The 26271-nt window shown below is 42.2% G+C and overlaps 1 protein-coding gene across 5 annotated transcripts in view; it reads right to left on the minus strand.

Annotated features, from left to right (window-relative positions):
* Positions 1-515: 515 nt before the first annotated feature.
* The window catches only part of INPP5F (inositol polyphosphate-5-phosphatase F), an 89561-nt gene continuing 63805 nt past the window's right edge, over positions 516-26271 (minus strand). For 3 of the 5 annotated variants that reach the window (XM_060641340.3, XM_078434884.2, XM_078434883.2), the window contains exons 12-20: positions 25807-25927; positions 24441-24569; positions 17666-17783; positions 15551-15749; positions 7661-7732; positions 6531-6604; positions 5966-6094; positions 5268-5355; positions 516-2760 (exon numbers count right to left, since the gene is read on the minus strand). In XM_060641340.3, the coding sequence (XP_060497323.3) occupies positions 1608-2760; positions 5268-5355; positions 5966-6094; positions 6531-6604; positions 7661-7732; positions 15551-15749; positions 17666-17783; positions 24441-24569; positions 25807-25927 (2083 nt within the window). In that variant the 3' untranslated portion in view covers positions 516-1607. Of the gene's footprint in view, positions 2761-5267; positions 5356-5965; positions 6095-6530; positions 6605-7660; positions 7733-9078; positions 9309-15550; positions 15750-17665; positions 17784-24440; positions 24570-25806; positions 25928-26271 lie in introns of those variants that run through there. The other 2 variants (XM_078434886.2, XM_060641341.3) reach the window with 2 other exon arrangements.

Genomic DNA, 26271 nt, shown 5'->3' on the forward strand with positions numbered 1-26271 from the left:
CACTTTAGCATTTCAAGACCCAGAAGAGAAGCTGCCTGAGAACAGGATAAAGCATTCAGTGTTCGGGTGTTTAAAATGTGCGATGTGCTTCATCGTCACGAAGGGGCACTTGGGTGGCTAAATCGGCTAAGCATCCAACTTTTGGTTTCAGGTCAGGTCATAATCCCAAGATTGTGGGATCGAGCCCCGGGTCGGGCCCTTCACTGATCGTGGAACCTGCTTAAGATTCTCTCTCCCCACTCTCCCAAATTTAAAAAAAAGGGGGGGGGGGGGGGCAGAATACTAGAAGGGCTGTGACTTTTTTTTTTCTTTTTTTTTTTTAATGTTCGAGACCGAGAGGGAGACTGAATCCCAAGCAGGCTTCACGTTGAGAATGGAGAGCCTGACGCAGGACTCAAACTCACAAACGCTGAGATTGTGACGACCTGAAGTCGGCTGCTTAACTGAGCCACCCAGGCGCCCCCAACCCTTATCTTTAAAATGTTATTCAAGGACTCCTCATACACACTGTCACATTAAATTACAATGGTCTTTTATTTTAAATAGTCACAAGATTCGACACTTCAAAAAAAAAAAAAAAGATACCACTAATAAATAACAAACGTGGAAATACTTATCAAAGTTACAACAGACATAATGTTTAGCTGAGAATCCCTTCAACAGAGTAAGGCTCTAAAGATACCAGACAAACCAGAACTTGTTTGTAAGAACGTTCTTGTTGTGTAGGGGCCCTTCTGGGGCCGTGGTTCCACGTGGTCAGGATTAGAAGTCCTGTAATCGGTTTCAGCACCGCTGTGCTTCAGCTGAACCTTTAATACTTTTCAGCGAACACAAGCTATTAAGGAATGCCTCCCTGCCACAAATGACTTGAACACTCAAGAATTACCAGTATCTAATAAACGCAGTCTCACACTCCTGAAAACAAAAATTTAAGGTGCTGATCTTCACATCTGGTGTCTCAGGTTTCATGACTGACAAGTCTTAATCCTAGACTTCGGGGTGCAGAAGGAAGCAAAAGATTTTAAATTTAGGCTACGGGGAATGCATCAGGTGGGCATACCCTTCTTGGGCCAATAACCCTCAATTTAGTCTTTCTAGGGGATGGTTAAGCCATCAAAACTAAGTTAGTAGTTTTTCTATTCAAACGCTTCTTTGTACTAGTAACTCTAAAGTCACTAAGAACTAAATGTATTTACGCAAAAGAACGGACAGAACAAAAACATGGTGGAAGAGGCTGTTCCCCTACATGTGTCCACGTGTGTACTTTCCGTGTTTACTTGCACACGCCACCCGCCCACCTCACTCCCAAGAAGGATCGTTCAGGTTATTCTGTCTCCAAGTAATTATCCCGAAATTCCTTCCAGAGAGACACCGCTCCGTAGTGTATGAGCTACTCACGTGTGCACCCTTCGGGGATGACGCACTTCTGTTCTGGCTCTCAAATCTGGACATCTGCTCAAGTTCACACTCCTTTTAAAACCTTTCCCGATAAACACAATTAGGATCTGCGATCCCTAGCTTCAGAGACCACGAAGGTTAAAATTGCCTCACGCGTGAAACCTCTTTTTGGGTCAAACGAACGCCAAAGGATTCTTTGCAGCTAAAAACTAAATCTGAATTATTCGTGTCTGGCATTGTGTAAACATATTTTTAAGTTCGTTTTGCCGGACTTCCTGGACCACTTCAGACTCTGCAGGGCTCTTCTGGACCTTGGCCACCGCAAAGTTTATCCCCTGGGTTAACCCGGCTTGGGTAATACTCGCCACCTGGACCATGGAACTTCGGATCTTCGCAAAGGGGGAGACTGCCCTGCTGCCAGCGCCCTCTGAAGGAGAAGGAGTCACCGGAAGCCCGGTCTCCAACTCCCGCGTGCTGGAGCCAGAGCCCGGGGTCTTCTGAGATCCAACCGGATGCACCGGTTCAACCGACAAATACCGGGGGCCGCTTGCGGAAGAAGCCACGTCTAACTGAGACGGTCGAGAAGGTAGCGGTTCTGTTGATTCAGACTGTGTTTCTTCATTAGAAACTTGACTGGTCACTTGGTCTCCTTCCTCACTGGCCTGCTGAGAAACAGACCCCGCTTCCGATGGCCGGGTCATTTTGTTTTGTGCATCTCGTACAAATCTGTGGCAGTAAATATCCACAGGCTTGGCAAAGCCAGTCAGTACGTGTATGTTGTCGGCAGAAGGGCTCTTCTTCAAAGGGGACTCCTGGCCTTTTCCAAAACCACATCCGTGAGCGGCACCCTCTGGAGGGACGTGAATGCTAATATCCGTGCTGCTGAGAGACTGGGACCGACTGCCTAATCGAGGTGCTGAAGCAATAATCCCACAACTCGGAAGAACGTAGTCTATTGGCCCTACGTTCTCTAGGGAGTTAGCGAGCTGTCTGTCTTCATCAGACTTGGAATTTGTGAGGAATTCATCAGAGTGGTAGGAGTCGTTATCTGAAGACATTTCCCCATCCGACTCTGCCTGGACTTTATTATCCATCACACCGGCGTTCTCCATGGTTTCCAGACTACTATCTGATTTCCAGAGATTTACTTTTAAGTTTGGTTTTAGAAAGTTAACTTTCATTTCAGGTTTGGTAAAGTTTCCTAGCTTTCGTAGATTGCCAATATTTACATTAGATTTGGTCTGCTTCACTTTTTGATTTAGAGATGAAAATTTGCTCATTAAAAAATTTTTTCCCTGTGCCAAAGAGCCTTGGTTTTGAGATCTGATGCCAATGATGTCTTCGTGAGGTTTACTGCTCTTCCTACAAATGAGAAGAGAAAAAAAGTCCCCTGTGAAATCCAATATGCCAGTTCCAATTACTAATGTAAATGAAAACGGTTACTTTAATTGGACCCAATTTCTTAAACTCCTATAATCCCTTGGAATTGAGGCTACAATAGTACTGTCCAATAGAAATGTGAGCTATATGGTAATTGTGAGCTACACAGTAATATAATTTTCTAGCCACTACTAAAAACATGAGATTTTGATAATCTTCTGTGTATATTAAGATACTGTATCATTTCAACATATAATCACTATTAAAAGACAATTAATGAGATATTCTTTTCGGTATGAAGTCTTTGAAGCAACCCGTGTGAAGCAGTTGACCACTGGGCAGCAGAAGCCTCTGGAAACAGCGTCGACAAGTTGTCCCCAAGTTCTGAGTGGGAACAGTGGCCTGGCCGTGTGACTTTAACCCCAAGTCCAGCAAGCAGCGTCCTGCCCTTACCATCCTCAAGCAGGCCATGCACCGAACAGCCAGTCCCTGGAAACACAACGCCTGTAAGATCTTGGTCTGACTCCGTGAAGCTCTTCACGATAGTTAGATTCATCATATTGGGTTCTTTGGGATCAAACCTTTTGTCTTTAAAGTTGACTGTAATTATTTCATGTTTCCTTCAACTGAGTTCTCTCTGGCATTCAGAGGAGGGGGAGGCAGCAGAGGAAGGCAAGGGAGAGAAGCATCCCAACGGTTGCCTCAACCTGCATTTTGGGGTATTCTGAGAATTAAGCACAAAAAGTTCGCCCAAAAACCACACCTAAAATTCAGGCAACAGCAGTTATCCCCTCATCTGTGGGGGATACATTCTAAGCCGCCCGCAGTGGCCATCTGAAGCCATGACTGGACTAAACCCTGTATATATACTAGGTTCTTCCTTACACATATGCACCTATGCTAAAGTTTAATTTATACACTAGACACAGTAAGAGATCAACAGCAGTAAGACAATAATACTGTAATAAAAGTTATATGAACATAGTCTCTAAATACCTTCTAGTACAGTACTCCCCCCCCTTCTGATGATGGGAGATGATAAATGCCTACACGATGAGATGCAGTGAACGACGTAGGCATCGTGACTTAGGCTACTACTGACCTGACAATGGGTCAGGAGAAAGACCACCTGCTTCCAGACCGTGGCCGACAACAGGTAACAGAAACATGGGTGGCAGGGGGAGGGGAAAAACTACTAGTGTCACCTTGGGGGCAGGTCCACCACATCCTCAATCTAAAGGACCAGCAAAGACAACAGGCCCATAAATGGGAATCTATAGCATCTTGACTAAAGCTGCCTGCACGCATTCCAGTTGGCTGAATTCGGATGGGAGGGAGGGAAAATTTTCCTTGTTTTCTGTGATTCACCTACATTTATTTAAAAAGATACGGGCTATTTAACGTAGCGTTTTCTCAGTTGGCATCCCTCGTGACAGCTATGAATGTCAGAAAAAAGTATTGCTGTTTGCCACATGTCTCAGTATGTACGTTTGACTCTTGCTGGTCATGTGGGATTGCTGGTCACGAGCATGTTCAGAACAACTAGGATGTTATTAAAGCGCTACCGGAACAATTCTCTCTACTAACAGAAGACCGAACAATTATTCTCTAGACCAAGTGGCTCTCTTTAGTGGAATGTGAACCATGAAATGTGATTAGATAGAAAATCCAAATTTTAATGTAAATAATCTCTTCACAGGCATTCATTCCTTCCCCAAATTCAGAAACCACTGGTGTTTAAAACATACTGGCTTGGGGTCCCTGGGTGGCTCAGTCGGTTGAGCATCTGACTTCGGCTCAGGTTATGATCTCACAGTTTGCGAGTTTGAGCCCCACGTCGGGCTCTGTGCTGACAGCTCAGAGCCCGGAGTCTGCTTCAGATTCTGTGTCTCCCTCTCTCTGCCCCTCCCCTGCTTGTGCTCTCTCTCAAAAATGAATAAATGTAAAAAAAAAAATTTTTTTATTTTTTTATTATTTTTTTTAACATTTATTTATTTTTGAGACAGAGAGAGACAGAGCATGAACAGGGGAGGGTCAGAGAGAGAGGGAGACAAAGAATCTGAAACAGGCTCCAGGCTCCGAGCTGTCAGCACAGAGCCCGACGCAGGGCTCGAACTCAGAGTGCGAGATCGTGACCTGAGCCGAAGTTGGACGCTTAACCGACTGAGCCCCCCAGGCGCCCCCCCAAAAAAAATTTTTTTTAAATATATTTAAAAGAAAATAAATAAAACATACTGGCTTGTCATTTTCTCTACACAGTTGTTTAAATTATGGCCACAAGTAATGTATTGCTTAGATCTACTCTCAAGAGAGAGCATTCAGATTCAAACAAAAAGCATTACTAATTGATCCACAAAAACGGGACACTTCCCAGCCTAAATACCAATACATTATCACAGATTTCTCCCCATCTTGCAAATACTTCTAAAGGAGTAAGACTTTGAATAACAATGTCTTCATTGTTCAGAAAATCAAAGTACTGTACTTACCTCTCAAGTTTTTTCTCAATTATAGGTACATCTAATCCCATGGCTTGCTTGGTTATCTGCAGCATCTCCGCAATGCACTGAAGGGTATCTGAAACCCAAATACAACTGCTTGACAATCTCTCCAAAAACAGACGAAAAAAACAGCACTTGTAATTCAGAACCCTGAATGAAACGTGCGGTCTTAAACCTTAAATACAAATGTACTTGCTGCGATTTACAGAAAACTGCTTCTTGTTCATTACTCTCCCCCACTAATTTAAAATGTCCTAAAACAAATTTTTTTGTTGTTCTAAAATTAATAAAGGGCAAAAGGAATTAATAAAGGGCAAAAGACCCAAATCAACTGGAATTAAAAGTTTCTTCTCATTTGTCCTGTGTTAGACACCAAGGCAACAGCCACGAACAAGACAGGAATGGTCCCTGACGAGTGTCCACGAGAGGCACCTGTGTTGGGGGAAAGGCCTGGCACCCATATGGCCAAACACACAGATCTCCCATCAGATACCCTTGCCAGAGCTACATCAGCTCAAGTAACTTCCCTGCTTTGCTGGGGACAAAGTTGCTATGTGAAGGTTGCAAGGCTCCAAGCGGTTTTCCTGGATCATTCCGTTTGTAATGGTGTGTACTTTCCCCAGTTCCACCTGGATTTTTAAGAGCAGATCAAAAGCTATCCCTGAATACAGGCATCTCTTCATTACCTTTCCCGTCCTCTTCTGGATTGCGCATTACAGCTCTCAGTGTGTGGAAATAGCCACTTGCTTCTTTGTATCTGTAGTGCAGTCGCATGCAGGAGAACTTTGGCTTACCAAAAAGAGTGGGTTCAGGACCTAAAAACCCAAATGAAGATGTTTAAACGATTCATATAACATTCACTTTTTTAGCTCCAAAATACCAACACTTACTCATCATTAGCTATTTAGCACTTTTCTTATTTCTTCTAAATGAGGACACACAAAATACAAGCTTACTGTGATCATTTGGTTTGATGAGACTACATAAAAACTCTTCTTCAGTTTCAAATATGTAAACTTTCTTGATCCCTGGGTTAATCTTCACAAGGTAAGTATTAAACAGTTATTAGACTCTATCCATCACTAGTCTCTAAGGAACAGAAGAGAGTCCTAAAAATTAGACTACCTGCAGTATAGTATCAATATCCCTTTCTGGGTCTAGGATGCTATAGTGCTTGCTCAAAGTGACCCATTCTTGGATGCAAGAAACTGTATTTGCTTTCGAGGAGTTGATTAGCATGTTAAAATTTACCTATTTCTATTTTTTCCAGGTCTTCTAGACTTAGTCGTTGATACTGGTTTACCTTATCAACTTCATCATCATAACTGGATAAAAGGAAAGGGAGTAAAAACAGGATTAAAATCAAAAGCATATTTGGTTTGTCAGCTGAAACAGTAGCAACTTCTATATAGTTAAAATATTCCAGGGCATAATACACTATGGGATAAAAGGTTAAACATTTAAAAAACTAGATGAAATGGCATTAACATATATATACAGTTCAAAAGCTAAGTAACAATCAGTTTATATCTTACATTAAAATGAATTACAAAATGTAATTTGTTTTATAAAAATTTTTAAACCCAACCAACCTAAAACTTAACCTAAAAGGCAGGTAAACACATACGTACTACACTAAAGGCATGTATCTGTGAATAATAACAGATACATCTGATATCCGAAATCAAGAATAAAAAATCCATACATCAACCTCAATGGGCACCTGGGCCAATGACTTAAAAAAAAAAAAAAAAAAAAAAAGACCATTCAGAGTCACACAAGTCCAAAAAGAGAGTATTTACTTAACAGGAAAAACAAAACAAAACCAAACCTGATTCTGGTAAGGCTAATGAGGAAGTGCTTGTAATTTTGCTAGTGGCATTGTTAATTGGTAGCCTTATTGGAGATCTGATAAACCACAGTATTGTAATTCATCATACCCTTTTAACCAAAGAGAAGCAGGTGTGTGCATGTGTGTGCACACACATATACAATTACCTGCACAATGACAACTGTATCATTCCTAACAGCAAAAAAAAAAAAAAAAAAAAAGGAAGTATTTCAGTGCTAAAAAATGGGGAACTGTTTACTGTAGAGTAATAAAAAATAATGTAGAGTCATTTACATTAAAAGTATGGAGTACATCAAAACATGGAAAATATATAATACTTAAATACTGAAAAAACATAAATACTGATTACAACTCTAAAATCCCATTTTCAAGTTGATAAGAACAGTTATATGAGGTAAAGAAGTTCAGTGAAGTTCCTTAAACTATGTAACAAAACCAGACTCTTAATTTTTTTGTCATGAATTCTAATAAGGAAGTTGACTTAAATTAAAATAACAATTAAAAAGCTTTAAATCAAAAAGCAACTTACTAGGCCACGTAGTAGGCAGAGTTAGAAAGCAGTAACAGCACATCCACATCTCTGTGAGTAGCATCAATGAGGCTAAACAGACACGACACAAATAATTAAATATTTTCATTTTCGCCTGCATTTGTGCCAAGATTATTTGTATAGCAGAGCCACTTGTGATAAAGATTGGTTGGGGGGGGGCAGAAAATCACCTAATCAAGGAGTCCCACTTTTGAAGTTAAATGTATGCAATCTATCCATCTGGAGGGGGAAAAAAGGAACTCAGTTTGAGAATGGGGGGTAGGTGTCAGGGAGGACTAGCTGAGGAGAGCGGTCCCTTCTCAGAGAGAGGTGGCCAAAGAGGTGGGAGGACTCAGCAAAATAAGATAATATGTGGGGAGAGGGGTTTGGGAAGAAAGGAAAACCAGGGTCTCAGAAAAGAAGAAAAGGTCTACATGAATCTCACAAGACCTAACCATCAAAACGACAGTACACATTAAGGATATTTTTACATATGTGCAGAATGCATCTTTTGAAAACAATTTACATAAATAAAACATTTAGATGCAAAAATGGGACCAAGCCCAAGCAACTTTGTGTATTTCTTACTCCAGATTAATTTACTTGGCTTTTAAGGAACAAGTAAACATTTCCTTATTCCAAGTCCATTTTTTGGACTTGTTTTACCATATTTTTACCTCCCCTCTCAAATCAAATATCAAAATAAGGGTCAGAAACATGAGTGTTGGTGAGACCATTAAGCCCCACAGCAAAATCTACATTTTTGTAAGATTATGAATTAAAAAATAGTCCAAGTATAAAAATCTACAAATAATCAGCAGATAAAGCAGGCAAAACCTGAACTCAAATAAAAGTCTTAATATTCATCTAATATTAACAATATTAATTTCCAATCAAAAGGTGGAAGTTAATCTACATTCTTATATTGGTCTCAATATTCCACTGTACGAGTGGATATTGCTCCTTTAGAATTTCATACCTATTCGCCCAGATTTGCCAAAATGCTACTACTGAAAAACAAATGGAAAACAGTAGGGGAAAAAAATCATTTGTAGATGGAAGTCACGTCCTTAAACTGCGTCAGAATGAGGTCATTGTTTAACGCGTACTGCAGAGACAAACTAACCAAAATCTTAAAACTGCAGTAATTTACATCCGCGGCCCCTCGCCGCAGCATAACTCAAACGGTCTTAATCTGAAATAACTAATTCGCCTCAATTTTCACCTACAATAAGACACCGACAAATACAACGAGTAAGATGCTAGGAACCGACGTTACGCAGATTGGTCCAAGAATCACGCGCACTAACTAATCAATCCACCGGGAACACAAGACCACGCACTCAGGCTACCGGCAGCTCCACCGCGAACCCCGGATCACACTACCGCGCAGTGGGGGTTTGCGCAGCGATACTTACATGCACTCTGAAAACTGATGCTTGAGCCAAGCCATAAAAATTATGTCACGACACTTATCTTAAGAAGAAATTCTACTTCTACAAGTCAGTGTTACTTCCTCCGAGCTTTTTCCACTGAGGCATTAATATATTTACATCAGTCCAACAGGATCCTCAGTCAAAAACATTATGTCTTTAACGAAAAGCACTGGGCACGTAACAGGCGGTCAAGAAAAAGGTCAGCCCTCCCCCCCCCCACCCGCAATTTTACTGGAGTCTTAGCTGCAGTAAATACTTAATTTCCCTCCCCGCCCACCCTGCCCCTGAAGCGCACAAAAAAAGACACGTTTTTCAACACGGACAGTAAACGAAGGAAGCCCCCCCACCCCGCTTAGGTACCTCCCCACCCCCCGCGTTTGCAGCTTCCGAAGCTGCTCTACTCGTTTTTGTTTTCCTGCCAGTCAGGCATGCCCTCCTTCCACACGATGAAGACAAAAACTGCGAGCACCACATGCAACCCCACCACTGCGACAATGGTCGCATAAAAGCCACTGTCGTCAGGAGACATTAACAGGAGACTTTGGAAAAGGAGCAACTTGCAGGAAAAATACAGCCCCACAGGAACTTTAACCATAAGTCCTGCAAAAAGGAGAAAAATCTTGAAAGTCGTGGCCAGGCTGCCGCCTTCGGGCTTGGGCTCGGCAGCGTTGCCGGTGGCATTGCCGGTGGCGTTGGCGGGCCGCTGGGCGGTTGGTGGAGGCCTGTGGGAGCGCGGCATCGCGTCCGTCCGTCCGTCAGTCCGTCCGTCGAGAAGTCGAAGCTCAATCGGAGCCGCCTGCACCCAAGCTCGCGCCTGCAGCGACTGCGGAGACTGCGGCAACTGCGGCAACTGCAGCGCCAAGCCACGCCCAGGAGACACGTCTCGCTTCCGGCCGCCCCCGCTGCCGCGGCACGCGCCCAGTGCGCATGCGCATCCGCCCCCGCTATCCCGCCCCGGCGCAGCGCGCGGCCCCAGCCCGCGGGGGCGGGGCGCCGAGGTGCCCGCGGTCCGCCCGGCGTTCGCACTTGCTGCGGTTCAAAGGGACGCGTGCGGCCGCGGCAGTGTGAGCATCTGCCCGCTGCACTCACACGCCCAGCAGCGTGGCCGCCCCACGCCTCCCCACGCCTCCCCGCTGCCCTGAAACGAGTGGAGAAGTGGGCATCTACTCGGGGCAGAAAAAGCGGGCTCGATAGAGTTGGGCAAAATAACGAGTGGGCTGGTGGAGGTGCCGAAGGGCACCTGGGCGGTACGCCCGCTGTCCTTCCACTCTGCCGACTCCCCCAGCGGCCAGCAGCGCGCCCCCAGGCACCTGTCGTTCAGGGCCCAGCGTTTTCGCGGCAACGGGGCGCAGTGCAGGGAGCAGGGACCCAGACCACCCGGCATCCGCGCCGCTGGCTGGCCGTGGGGGTGCAAGCCGAGCTCGACGCTGGAAGGCAAGAGGCCGCGACGGGAGTACCCGGGAGGCCCGCAGGCAGTGCGGGAACAGTGCAGCGACAGTGCGCGGCCGCCGCGGGAGGGGTGGAACAGCGCGGGGAGCGGGTCGTTCCTGCGGTGGCAGGGCTGCGCATTTGTCAACTGCGGCCCAAACTGTTTTCCTGCCAGAGTTAAGTGACCGGGACCGCATTGCGGCGAGCCTCTGGCGCAAAATTTAACCGACATCAAAAACACCCAGCCATTAATTCTTTAGTGCAGTATTTAAAAAAAAAAATCCTAACGCCAAAATATCATGAACAAAACACCAACCAACATTTGAAATAACGACAGGATCTGACCCTGCACTTGTACAACCTTGTCTCACTTGCCTCACTCCATCCCCGGCCCTGTAAAAGTTTATTTACCAAAACACAGTAGCTCAACAACAAAAAGACACAGAACTGTTTTTAAATGGGCAAAAGATTTCAACAGACATTTTTCCAAGGAAGATACACAAATGGCCAACAAGCACAAGGAAAAATCCTTAACATCCTTTGTCAGTAGGGAAATGCAAATCAAAACCACAGTCAGATACTACTTCACACCTCTTAGGAGGACTGTAATTAAAAAAAAGGGGGGGGGGGGACAAATGTTGGCGAGGTGGAAAAATTGGAACCCTCATACACTGTTGAGAATGTCAAATGATACAGTCACTCTGGAAAATAGCTTGATGGTTTCTCAACAGTGAAACACAGATTTACACATGACCCAGCACTTTTCACTCCTAGATATGCACCCAAAATAAAAACTGATGTTCAAACCCAAACTTGTACAGGACTGTTCTCAGTGTTACTATTTACAACCGCCAGAAAGTGGAAACCACCTAAATGTCCATCCATGGAAGAAAGTAAGCAAAACATGCTATATCCATATAACGGAATGCTACTCAGCTACAAAAAGGAATGAAGTTCTGATATGGTCCACAGCATGCACGAACCATGAAAACATGATGCTAAGTGAATGAAACCAGTCACAAAAGTGGTCATAAAAGTCACTTATTATATGATTCCATTTATATGCAATGTCCAGAACAGAGACATCTATAGAGACAAAAAGTAGACCAGTGGTTGTCTGGGCAGAGGGACAGGAGAATGGGGAGTAATTGCTAGTGGGTGCAGGGCTTTCTTCTGTTGTAATGAAAATGGTCTAAAATTCACCATGGGGATAATTGCACAATTCTATGAATATACTAAAAGCCATTTAATTGTATGCTTTAAATGGATGGATTACATGGTATATGAACTCTATCTCAAAGAAGGTGTTTTTAAAAATATATACACATGGAGCGAATGGCGGAGGCAGGCAGGCATCAACTGCTAAAGACCCCAAGCCCCATGGCTGGCTGGCTGGCTGGCTGGCTGGCTGGGGATCTGAGCCCACACAGCCATTGCTGGAGCTATCTCTCCCTGTCCTCCATCAGGGTCCGCCTGCTCTGGGTTTACCTCTCTGGCTTAGTCGATAGACTGTACAAAGGTTCCGTAGCAAGTCAGCCAAAGAGCAAGTTTCCAAACATCCCCCTTCAAGGGAAAATGGTCCGCCATCTAAAAAAATCTTTAATCTTTGCAAATGAGGAAAAATACCAGTAGTGAAGTTAAAGAAGTTTTAGCAGTATTAGAAAGAATGACAACCACAATAAAAAGTAGAGAGGAGCTGACAAGCAGGAGAATCCTAAAGAACTGTGTGTAATCGAGATGCAGACACACAGTTAACTTTGGAAATTCAAATGGGCACATGAGACCCATCAGAGAATAATCCACCTGAGAGGAGAATGTAGTGAACCCGAAGATGGTCATAATTCTGTATCTGAAAAAGCATCACCGCTGGAAGAAAAGAGAAGACTGATCTGAAACAACGATGGCTTCTGCTCCAGCTCCTCCAAAACCCAAATGTAAGGCTCCAAACCATGCCCCCCATAGGGGCCGACACTGGGGCCAGCCGCAGGGGGGCAAAGTGTCTCCCATCACCTCAAAGATACCAAGACTCCTGACGGGCGGGTCCCGGCCTTCTACCCAAGCCACCGAGCCAAAATAGGACCTTCGAAGTCACTGCATCAGCTTCACTACCTATTCTATCCATGTCATCTTGTCCCACAGCTTCAAGGGTGGCAGTTTCTAGTAAAACAGTAATAGTGGGAAACACAAAGGGCAAGAAAAAAACCTAGCAAGCAGCTAACACCTCAACCGTTATCCGATGCAACCGCTTTCAGTTTGGTCAGCCTCAGGGAAAGGAGATCCTTCCCAGACCAAAGTAGAGAGTCTCAAACCTGAGCAGTCCGTCCCTGTCACCCAGTAGACCACGTGCAGATTCCCACAAGTCTGTGTCCCCTCTGCTCCCCCAACCCTGTCCTCCTCTTGAGAGTCCGTACGTCACTTCCTCAGACACTCCTGGTGTCCGGCGTAGCAGTGGGGCTCCCTGCCCGTCTCTTCTCGGACCAAGTCCAGTGTCTGTGCTGAAGAGGCAACACACAGAACCATTCTCCCGTCAGGAACTGGCTACGTGTGAGAACCAACAAGACACAGAAGATGACACCTCGGCCAATGAGATGTAAGCTGACGGGACAATCTTCAGAATCTTTCTGTGTCCTGCAGCACAGAGGTCACGAGGTTTCACTACGTCCATGACTCTGGCTCTGATGGGCCTCTTTTGTCCACCAATGACCACGAGGAAGAAGACAAGGATGAGGACGGCGGGGGTGAATGTGCTTCGGCATGTGACATAGGCAAAGGGATCCTCTCATCACACTGAAACTTAGCCACAGACCGTCTAAGAAAGAATTAGAAGCCAAAACACCTCGCAGGGGTGACATGTGAAGAAGAGAGGCAGGGAATCCAGGAACAGGTTGGAAATTAGGAGACTTAGCCAGAGGCCCACAGCCGAGGAATTTGAGGGAAGAGATATCCTTAACACAAAGGAATGGGTAGGGAAGGATTCAGGGACACTTGCTGCCTAGTATGGGTTATCCGAGTAAATTATTCTTCCTCAGGAGCTTCAACCAAAGATGAGCAGAACACAATCACCGTCTCCCAGTTACCAGAAAGCCAAACGGTATAGTGCAGGATTAAAGAAAAACGAGGAGTTCAATCATCGGGCACCAGAAAGGGGTGGAGGGGGTCAAAAAAAAAAAATCAGAAAAAAAGAGAAGTATTTCATCATGTGAATGAAGAAAGGACAAAACTGGGATAGGCATTGGCATCTGGAAAGTTATTACGGGTTTGGGAATCTAACCACCCAGCAATTTTCTTAAAGACCTGATCTGATCCCAGGAGAGGAGAGCAGTCTTGTTTCGGCTCTGTTCTGGTACATACGGTACCAGTAATTTATGCTGTGCCAGTGAGCCCAGTTGCCAGAAAAAAGCCTTGAGTGTTTTCATACACATATTTCTTAAATGCAGGAGGCTCCTTCTGACTCTTAACAAGTGTGCTTACCCAAATTGTGCAGCAAGCTTTAAATACAGCACAAACACACTTTACATATTTTTAAACTCCTCATCCAGGATACCAACTTTATGTGAGAATTACAGGATTGGAAATCAAATCAGGTGTAATGTGACCTTGCAAAATGGTAGTCAGCTTTAGAAAAGAACATTTTAGGGCACCTGGGTGACTCTGTCGGTTAAGCATCCGACTTTAGCTCAGGTCATGATCTCATGATCTCACGGTTCGTGGTTTCAAGCCCCACATTGGACTCTGTGCGGACAGCTCGGAGCCTGGAGCCTGCTTTGGATTCTGTGTCTCCCCCTCTCTCTCTCTACCCCTCCCCTGCTCACGCTCTGTCCCTCAAAAATAAATAAACATTAAAAAAAAAAGAACATTTTGGTCTTTCCCTATTTCAATAATCTCCAAAGCAGAAATAAAAATACTTGATCTAAGGAATATGATATTGACAATCACAACACCTTTACAAATCTGAAGTACAAAGTTAAAATTCAAGCAAACGGCAGGTGTCCTGCCCATAATTATTCCTGAATCTCCCTCTTTTGGGATGCTGCCTTAAGTTGAACTAATGTTATTTAAAACACACACACAAAAACCTAAGGTACATGGATCAAAAATTTTTACCAAATGGCTCATGGGAACCCAGAAGTTTTCCGTTAATTTGTATGTAAGAAAAACCTCATCTCTTATTTTATGAGTCTGAAAACTGCATCCACACATACAGTATTGATTATCAAAGTGAAATAATCCAGGAAATTAAAGTCATGGAAGGATTCCCTATGAACCTACAGTCAATATTGTTTTTAATTTTAGTATACATATAAATATTACCTTGCATTCAATCGTTCTTTCAAGCTTGTTTTACGCCTTTTATTAAAAGCACATGAAAGGTAAAGTGCAATAAAATCTAAACAGAGCCATTTGTCCTCAGAGCTTGGTCTAGAATTTTCTGCAATGTTTCTAATTCATAATATTGAAGATTATAATGTTAGATTTTAGCGTAAAAGCAAACACTCAATCTGTGAATGAATTTAGATCCTGCTGTTCCTTTTGAAGAACAACTTGAAACTGGATGGTTTTCGTTTAAAAAATGTTGAGCATTCGTTGGCCGATTGATTTTGTGAAAGGCCAGGATACTTTCCAAACAATCCAAGTAAGTGCCATCATTGCTCCTCTTGCTGCACTCAGTTGTGGGCAACAGAGCAATAAACCTAGATTCTGGGGTGTGTGTGTGGGGGTGGGGGGGGTCAGGCAGCTGTGAACTGTTGTTCTACAATTTGGGTTTTTAAAAACTCAAATATGGATTTTTTTTAAAAATTGCATTAAAATATGTCTCTTCATTGCCGAGTTTTTTAAATGCCCCTTCAATTTTGCACCCAAAGTGAGTGCCTCTGTCAGCTTGCCTCAGTTTCCAGCCCTGGTATATGAAAACTGCCATGCACCAAGCATCCATGCCCACAGCTTGATGGACAGCCACTAGTGCTAATTATGACAACAACATCAGAAATTGAAACACGTTAGTTACCAGAACGTGACTCCAACTCACCTGGGGTCACAGTCAATGAGGGCCCAGCCCCCATGGAACTTTTCATCATCAGGCAGCAGTAACTTCATATAACTTTGTAACAGCTGGCTAATTAGTTCCTGGTGGCTTCTCTGATTCTCCTTATGCAAAGCTTCATGCTCTTTCTCCTTGGTAAATATGGAATAAAGATCTTCTGTCACTGGAATGCCTTGCATCAAATCTAGAGTGAAAAGTGTTAATATCTATCATCATCTTAATTTGCTAATATAATTTTAAAAAAACAAGACAGTGTAAGACCTAAAACAATAAAACGCATAAGAAAACATAGGCATGAATCTTTGTGATCTTGGATTAGGTGGTTTTTTTTCTGGTTTTTGTTTTTTTAAAGTAGGAGTCACACCCAGCACGGAGCCCAACAGGGGGCTTGAACTTAGAACTATCTGAGATCAAGACCTGAGCTGAGATCAAGAGTGGGACGCTTAACCGACCGAGCCACACAGGCGCCCCCCCGCATTAGGCCTTTTTGTTTCATTCAGATAGGGCACAAAAATCACAAGCTACAACAGCAAACTAGACAAAGTGGACATCATCATGATTAAAAACTTGTGTGTCTCAAAAGGCAATGCCATGAAACCGAAAAGAATCTACAGAATGGGAGAGAGTGTTTACAAATCACCTGAAGGGACTTACATCCAGAACGTACAAAGAATTCCTACAAATCAGTGACAAAAAAACAAACCAATTTTAAAATGGGCAAAGGAACTGAACAGACCAGCTAACTTCTTTGTGGTGTGGCATATAGCTCAAGCCTTCACACAGCACTGTAATCCATTCTTTACAGGTGTTCAGGACAGTGAGCCTAGCAGCTTCTGGGAGAGAGCTGCCGGCCACTGGCCTTACAAGGGGAAGCAGTAAGCCCAGACTGCTGTGGCCTCACGCCTTCTCTCACCTTTAAAGAAATCCAGTTTCAAGATTAGGGTGAAGCGGACGCAATGGATGGTCAAACTGAGAGAGGGACAGAGTCTGGGTCCTCAATGACTTAACTGAGCTGCTAGATCAACCAATGGAGGAAAAGTGTCTTATTTTTTCTTGAATAAACTGCTCAAATCCAATTTTCCGGTCAACGCACACCCTACCTATGGCCAAAACCAAACTTTTTTATACCAGACTTCTCAAATACCTAACTGACCGGTGTATAGGCCTTACCATTGCATGTGTGGCAAATAATCAGATTAAACAATAGAATTTCAAAAATATTCTCAGAGGGATGCCTGGGTGGCTCAACTGGTTGGGTGTCAGACTCTTGATTTCGGCTCAGGTCATGATCTAACGGTTTGTGGGATCGAGCCCCACGTCTGGATCTGCGTTGACAATGCAGAGCCTGCTTGAGATTCTCTCTCTCTCTCTCTCTGCCCCTCCCCTGTTCTAAAGCATGCACTCTTTCTCTCAAAATAAACAAACTAAAAAGCAAAAAAATTTCTCAGAGACCATAGGACAAGTTGTTACTTTGGTTCTAACCCAGAACCTTCTACATTTACTTTAATCCTATGAGGTAATGCTTTCATGAAAATTAAATTAAAAACGTGCCACTGTATGAATTCCACTGGGCAATCTACCTCCATTTCCTCTTCTAAATCGTGGTAAGAACTGGTTAGGATAATCTCTAAATAAGATACCCTAACATCATGTTCATTCATGCTTACAGGAAAGGATGGTGTGTTGTCCACAGCAAGAACATATGACAAATGTCATACAGGGCAAGAAAGACATCTCATCACATCTCTCAGCCTTGAGTAATGGAAAAACAAATAGAACATGGAGTTTTCAGTTGCTGAAAATTTAGGGTACCTTATTCCATACTCCAGGAACCTCAACTCTGCCTTCTGTTACATGAATAGCAAACTGACAAATACACATGGAAATGAGTGGTTGCTTTTGTGCTTCAGCCTAAAAAAATCTGTCAAAGTCTAGTCTTGAAAAAATTTGAATTTGATTTCTTGGGTAAGATGCTCAATATAGAAACACAAGTAAGTATATTATAAAACATACACTGTGTTAATGAAGTTGGTTTCTGCAAAACACTAGTCAGGGAGGAATAACAAATTTTAAAGAAAGAAAGCCATTTATGTTCCTTACCTATAACAGCTTGCCTATAAGCATCCTTAAATCGATTCAGGTAATACCGATTTGCCGAGTTCACACCATCTTTCATAACTCCAGCTAACTTCCTTTCTCCTGTCCTTGTAAAGTCACCCTGTTGAGGAAAAAGTCATTCTGACAATTGATTCAAATGTAAGAATTTTCCCAAAGTCAATGTGGGCTTTCAATACAAGACCAAAATTCTATAGGCTTTTATAATTTCTAAATAGTGCTGTTAAATTAAAATACCTACTAATATTAGGCTGTGACACAAGCACATCAAATAATTGAAATGCTATGTGTGGCATTAAGTCTTCAGTTAGAAGGTGCTTTAAACTAAATCCATTCTTGGCAACCTGTAGAATTTCTAGAATTTACAGGTCAAAACTTACTACGTAACAAAAAGATCTCAAGCCTCAACCTGGTAGGATACTCAAAAACTACAAATTTCTGATGTGGGAAAATGTGGACCATTCGCTAGAGTTTATTCCAATGGTGTTTAACTGGTGGATGTGGATGTTTGTGTCCAGAGAGAAAGAGATTTCTGTATTTTTCTGTATCTTGCTGCCCATTCCAATTTCTGTAGAATGATTTAATGAAGAGCTAAATTGTTTTCTCTTGTTTTCAAGAGAGGTGTCAGAGCAAGGCCCTGGAGGGCAGTGATTTAAACTTAAACAAAAGGAAAGCACTGTCTTCTTTTTTGTTTTTCCCCATCACAACCCTACTCTTTCCATCCAAGGCGATTTCAAAAGCAGTCCTAACACTGATGGCTTAGGAAGAACATATTGCTAATTAGTGAAGTTATTCACAGGAAATATTTAGCAACTGCTAATTAGTGAAATTATTCATAGAAAATATTTAGCAATAAGAATCTATTACGAAGAGAAAGACATAAATGCTGAGTCCAAAGAAGTGTAATATCAAGGAAAAAAGTATTTCTCCTTTTCCTCCCTGCTTCACTGAGATATAATTGACAAGATATAAATGGTAGTAGCACTGTGTGACTTTTTTTTTAATTTTTTTTTTAACGTTTATTTATTTTTGAGACAGAGAGAGACAGAGCATGAACGGGGGAGGGGCAGAGAGAGAGGGAGACACAGAATCGGAAGCAGGCTCCAGGCTCTGAGCCATCAGCCCAGAGCCCGAAGCGGGGCTCGAACTCACGGACCGCGAGATCGTGACCTGAGCTGAAGTCGGACGCTTAACCGACTGAGCCACCCAGGCGCCCCAGCACTGTGTGACTTTAAGGTGTATAATGTGATGATGTGACCTACATATATATTATGAAATGATTGCATTAAAGTCAGTTAACATATCACCTCACACAGTCCGTGCGTGCTCGTGTGTGTGTGTGTGTGTGTGTGTGTGTGTGTGGTGAGAACATTTAAGATCTTCTCTCTTAGCAAATTTCAAGGATGCAACACATATGTTTTTAACTATGGTCACCATGCTGCACAGGAGATCCCAGAACTTGTTCATCTTATAACTGGAAGTTTGTATGCTTTGACCAACATCTCTGCATTTTCCCCTTCCCCTGGTAACCACCAATCAACTCTTGCTTTCAAGTTTGACTTTTTTAGATTCTACACACAAGTGAGATCATAGTGAGATCATTGTCTTTCTCTGTCTGGCTTACTTCGTAACACAATGCCCTCAAGGTTCACCCATGTTGTTGCAAAGGCAGCATTTCCTTCTTTTTTATGGCTGAATAATAGCCCACCACACACACACACACACACACACACACACACACACACACACACACATCCAGTCACTCACTCCACATTCATCCACCACCGGACACTGAAGTTGTTTCCACGTCTTGGCTATTTACTGTGAATAATGCTTCAGTGAACGTGGAAGGGCAGCTATCTCTGAGACACTGATTTCATTTCCATATATACCTATAAATGGGATTGCTAGATCATATGGCCATTCCATTTTCATTTTTTAGGGACCATCCTTACTGTTTTCCATAATGCCTGTGCCAATTCACATCCCACCGATGACATCTATTTTTCCACATCCTTGCCAATACTTGTTATCTCTGGTCTTTGATGACAGCCATCCTAACAGGTATGAGGTGGTTAGCTTATTGAGTCTGGATTGGCATTTCTCTGCTAATTACTGATTATCAGAGGTTGAGCACCTTTTCATATACCTCTGGGAGGTTTCATATACCTCTGGGAGGTTTCATATACCTCTGGGCCATTTGTAGGTCTTATTTGGAAAAATGTTCAGGTGTTTTGCCCATTTTTTCACTCAGATTGTTTTTTTGCTACTGAGCTATAGGAGTTCCTTATATATTTTGGATATTAGCCCCTTATCAAGTATATGGTTTGTAAATATTTTCTCCCATTCTGTAGGTTGTCTTTTTGTTCTGTTGTTTCTTTTGCTGTGCTGCAGCTCTGTCATTTGATGTAGTCCCACTTGTTTATTTTTACTCTTCTCACTATGCTTTTGGTGTCACACCCAAATAATCACTGTTGAGGCCATGTCTCAGAGGTTTCCTCTATGTTTTCTTGTAGGAGCAAACTGTAAAAGCTCAGGTCTTGCATTTAAGTCTTTAATACATTTCAGTTTAATTTTTGTGAGTGGTGTAACACAGGGGTCCAACTTAATTCTTTTACATGGTGAATATCTGATCTTCCCATCACTATTTATTGAAGAGGCTATCCTTTCCCTATTGGAAATTCTTTTTGCTCCAGCTTTGTTCCAGCTTTGTTTTGCTCCAGCTTTGTTCTTTTTCAGAACTGCTTTGGCTGTTAAGGGGTCTTGTAGTTCCATATGAATTTTAGGATTTTTTCTAGTTCTGTGAAAAATGTCATTAGAATTTTCTTCTCTAAGTTTATTTATTTATTTTGAGAGAAAGAGGGAGGGGCAGAGAGAGACAGAGAGAGAAAGAGAATGAAAGAGAATCCCAAGCAGGCTCCACACTGTCAGCACAGAGCCTGACACAGGGCTCGAACTCATGAACCACAAGATCATGACCTGAGTTGAAACCAAGAGTCAGATGCTTAGCCAACTAAGCCACCCAGGCGCCCCGCCCTTATAATTTTCATAGGGATTGCACTGAATCTATAGACAGCTTTGGGTAGTATGAAAATTTTAACAATATTAATTTTTCTGATGTATGAACACAGGATATTTTTCATTTTGGGTCTCTTTCCTTGATGTCTTAACAATTTTCACTGTATAGGTCTCTTACCTTCTTGGTTATATTTATTCCTAAGTATTTTACTGTTTTTGATGCTACTGCCAATAGAATTGTTTTATTTCTTTTTCAGATATTGTTAGTATATAGAAATGCAACAGATTTTCATGTGTTGACTTTGTATCATGTAACTTTATTGAATTCATTTATTAGTTCTAACAGTTTTCTGGTGGAGTCTTTACGATTTTTTTATGGATAACATCATGTCATCTGCAGACAATTTTACTTCTTCCTTTCTGATCTGAAGGCTATTTCTTTCTCTTGCCTGATTGCTCTGGGTAGAACTTCCAGTACTATCATGAATAGCAATGGTGAGTGGGCACTCTTGTCTTGCTCCTGATCTTAGAGGAAAGTGTTTAACCTTTCACCACTGAATATGCTGTTAGCTGTGGATATGTCATATGTAGCCTCTATTATGTTGTTACATTCCTTCTATACCCAATTTGTTCAGTTTTTATCATAAAAGGATGTTGAATTTTATCACATGCTTTTTCTGCATCTACTGAAACGATTATACGATTTTTATCTTTCAGTCTATTAATGTGACATATCACATTTATTGATTTGCATATGTTGAACCATCCTTGTAGCCTAGTGGATAAATCCCACTTGATCATGACGTACAATCTTTTCAATGTGCTGTTGAATTCAGTATTTTGTTGAGAATTTTTGCAGCCATATTCATCAGGGATATTTGCCTGTAATTTGCTTTTCTTGGACTGTCTTGGCTTTGGTATCATGACCTCATAAAATGAATTTCAGAGTGTTCCCTCCCTTCTATTTTTTGGAGGAACTTGAGGAGGAATAGCATTAATTCTTCTTTAAAATGTTTGGTAGAATTCATCAGTGAAATCATTTGGTCTGGGGCTTTTCTTTTTTAGTAAGCTTTGGCTTACTGATTCAATTTCTTACTCATTGGTCTGCTCAGATTTTCTATTTCTTCATAATTCAGTCTTGGTAGGTTGTATGTTTGTAGAAATTTATCCATTTCTTCTAAATTGTCCAATTTGTTGGCATATAACTGTTCAGAGTAGTCACCTGTGATTGTATGTATTTCTGTGGTATCAGTTGAAACGTCTCTTCATTTAAAATTGAGTCTTTTTTCTTGATTAGTCTAGCCAAAGGTCAATTTTGTTTATCTCCAGAAAACCAGCTCTTAGTTTTGCTGATCTTTTCTATTGGTTTTCTCATCTCTATTTCAAATATTTCTGTTCTAATCTTTATTATTTCCTTCCTTCTGCTAACTTTGGGCTTACTTTCTTCTTCTTTTTCTAGTTCTTTGAGGTATAAAGTGAGATTGTTTAAGATCTTTCTTTTTTCTTAACGTAGGCATTTATAGCTATAAACTTTCCTTTTAGAACTGCTTTTGCTGCACCCCATAAGTTTGATATGTTGTGTTTCCAATTTCACTTGATTTAAGATATTTCCCTTTTGATTTCTTCTTTGACTCACTCATTATTCAGGAGTGTGTTTCATTTCTACATATTTATGAATCTTCCAATTTCCCCATTACTGCTTCCTAGTTTTATATCACTGTGGTCAGAAAAGACACTGATATAATTTCTACCTTTCTGAACTTGTTGAGACTTGTTTTGCAGCCTCACATATGATCTGTCCTGGAAAATGTTCCACGTGTGCTTCTGAAGAATGTGTATCCTGCTGTTGGATGAAATGTTCTATATATGTCTGTTGGGTCCATTTCACTGTTTCCTTATTGATTTTCTGCCCAGATGACCCATTGTTGAGAACGGGGTATTTAAAGTCGCCAACTATTACCGTACTATGACTTAGGCAAGTTATTTCTCCTTTTCATTCTATTAGTCGTTGCTCTATATATTTAGGTGTTCTGATGTGGGGTGCATCAAAGTATTTCTCTTTATTTTATTTTTTAAAAATTTTTTTTTCAACGTTTATTTATTTTTGAGACAGAGAGAGACAGAGCATGAACAGGGGAGGGGCAGAGACAGAGGGAGACACAGGATCTGAAATAGGCTGCAGGCTCTGAGCGGTCAGCACAGAGCCCGACGCGGGGCTCGAACTCATGGGCCTGGGCCGTGAGATCATGACCTGAGCCGAAGTCCCAAAGTTGGACGCTTAACCGACCAAGCCACCCAGGCGCCCCAAAGTATTTCTCTTTAAACAAGAACTTGTACAAGGACTTCTAAAGTTCAATTTCTTTAATTAATAAAAAGCTTTTTGAGATTTATCACTCAACCAAAGATGGACTGATGCCTGTTGAGACCTTGACAGTTTTTTTATAAGAAATATCCTGAGATGAACTATTACCTTAAAGGAAAATTAACATAAAACTAAACTAATTCAACCACTTCCTATTGCCCACAGAGGGAGCATTTAGTGACCAGTAACTATAATTTACATGTAAATTAAATTCTGTGAAGAATGGCTCTGTAGGATCCTCCAAAGACTTATTCATAACAACCACGAAAAGATAATAAAGTATTTCTTCAGCATTTACTATGTGCCAGGAATGGCCCCCACATGCACTAATGCGCATAATCCCATGACAATCTTTTTTTTTTTAAATTTATGCTTTTTTTTTTTTTTTTAATTTTTTTAATGTTTATTTTTGAAGGAGAGAGAGACAGAGCATGAGCAGGGGAGGGGCAGAGAGAGAGAAGGAGACACAGAATCCGAAGCAGGCTGCAGGCTCTGGGCCATCAGCACAGAGCCCGATGCGGGACTCGAACCCACCAACTGTGAGATCATGACCTGGGCCTAAGTCGGATGCTTAACCGACTGAGCCACCCAGGTGCCCCTTTTTATGCTTATTTTAAGAGAGAGAGAGAGAGAGAGTGCACACAAGAAGGGGAGGAGCAGAGAGAGAAGAAGACATAAGATGTGAAGCAGGCTCTGGGCTCTGAGCTGTCAGCACAGAGCCCGACACAGGGCTGAAACCCATAGGCTGCGAGATCATGACCGGAACAAGATCATGACCTAAGCTGAAGTCGGGGCTCAACCGACTCAGCCACCCAGGCGACCCTCTCATGACAATCTTTTGAAGTGTGCCTAGTATTATCCTGTTTTACAATGAAGAGACAGACACAGAGAGGTTAAGTGACTTGTCCAAGGTTGCAGAGCTAGTAAGACGCAGGATTGGGGATTCAAATTCAGTGGAGGCCAATCATCATACTAGGGACTGAGTCCTGTCAACGGACACATTTTATCTGTATAAAGTTTTAAAAAACCAACTATTTCACATGAAATTCCTCATTTCCAAACTCCCGTGAAAAACTGGAAAATCTAGCAACCCCGGGCCTCTGTCCCAAAAGGAAGCAGAACAGTCCCCTCCTGAGACAAGATGTGCTTTTCCTTAGGGTCATACCCATCTCCCCCTTTAATCTAATGGGTGGTCACATTACCTGGCTTCAGCAGGATGTGAATGTTTGATTCCCACCTTAGGCAAACATTCCTGAAAGGAGTCAGCTACATAGACTACCATCTGTAGCCCACATATCTTCCTCTCAAAAGCAGAGTCAGTTTTCAACCACGTCCTATCTCCCCCAGAATGATCCACAAAAGCATGCTGCACTTACTTACCTTCAGAGCAGCTGTCCCAGCATATTGTCTGCTAATGGAGTCTCCGTTGTTGGCCCACATTATCTGATAGATCCGATTGCATTTCACTGGCAGTGGCTGTTCCGGGGGCATCACACCTAATTTTTTTAGCTGAAATTAACACATTGGTGGATTAGCTACATATAAGCCAGGAAACCACAGCATAAAATACACACTGCAGAAAAAGGAAGCATGTTCATAAACAGTTTAGGATCCTCAAATAAAAGTAATGGTGTTTTCAGACTTTCCCCCAAAAAAAGCACAGTTGGGAGAGAGTTTTACGAACTGTTACACATGAATGAATAGAAGGAAATATTTATACTGCTTTGGTGTAATTTTTAATGTGTAGGCTCTTATTATATTTTGTCCGTGTTTTTAATTTGCCTATGAAGTCAAACTACCAAAAAAGCCTACTGAGACAACAATAACACTAACGGTAACACAGCAGTATGTGCCCAATAAAGGTGAGCTCTGTGCTGGGGTTCTAAGAGATTTTTTATATAAATTATTTCCTTTACTCCTCATAACAACCCTACGCAATCAATACTCTTATTACATCCATTTTAAGGATGAAGAGACAGAAGTTTCGAGAAGCTGAGTTCTTCGCACGGGGTCAAACCTCATGTGTGGTAGACAGAGCCAGTGCTTGGACTCAAAACCTGGCAGCTTTAGTGTAACCTTAGAAGGAACGGACTCACAATCTCAAACAGTCACTAGGCTCTATCAAAAAAGCCCTGAAACCATGCTAAGAATTTCCACCTTGAGAACTCACTACTCAGGTGCTGCGGCGTTCAAAGATCTTAAGGAGGACACCGAGTGACAGGCGTAAGGACTGCACAGTGCAGCTGGAACCAACTGGGGCGTGGAGGGTAGAGGCTGGTCCTGTGGTGCCAAAGGAGCCAATGGCTGGAGAGGGCGCTGCCAACAGGACCATAACACAGGTGAAGAAGCCTGTTCCTTCTCCTTCCTCCAGCCTCCTGGTCTTCCTCTGGCACCTCCTACTGGCAGAGACCAACACAGAGCTCGGGCTGAGCAGAAAGTGTGGCAGACTCCCAGCCCCATGTGCACAAGGCAGGGTTTGGAGCTGAGAGAAAAAAGGCGTATGACCACAAAGTGCCACCCAAACGACGCTGAAATGCGGGGGTCTCGCATTTTTGAATTGAGTACTTAAGAAAATGCCCCTAATTCCACTTATTTCTAGTGAAGGTTGTACTCGTCAGGTTTGAATGTAACAAGGTTGTTCGTATGCTGTAGATTGTCTACAGAACAAAGATTTGAGTTACTTGTTTACATGTGGGGAAGAAAAGTTAGAAATGAATACTTATAAATCCGAGGGACCACCAATTACCTGCTGTTCCATGACCACTCGCGCAATGGCGGCTTGGACCACGTTCGTGCGATCCAGGCAGTCCATGCAATTGACACGAAAAATCCCTTCTTGTTTACATATTACTCCAGCTTGATCCACCCTTTTCAAAAATAGTATGGGATTATGTTACAATATGAAATACTTCAGCAAGTTTTTCAAAAACCACAATTCCTTAGAGTAGAATAACAACAATAGCACTGGTTATCCATTGTTTGACATATCATTATGTGATGGGCATGACTGAGTACTTTGAAGACGCTGTTAATTTACATAGTAACTTGGTAAAACAGATGTGGTTATTCCCATTTGGGGAAAAAACAAAAACAAAACTGAGGTACAGTGACTTGCTCAAGTTTCACAACTACGAGGCAGAGGTGACACAACCCCAAATTATGATATTTAAATATATATATATATATATATTTAAATATATATTAAAGCCAG

Source organism: Panthera onca, chromosome D2 (genome assembly GCF_046562875.1).
Source record: "Panthera onca isolate mPanOnc1 chromosome D2, mPanOnc1 haplotype 2, whole genome shotgun sequence".
NCBI classification, from domain to species: Eukaryota; Metazoa; Chordata; class Mammalia; order Carnivora; family Felidae; genus Panthera; species Panthera onca.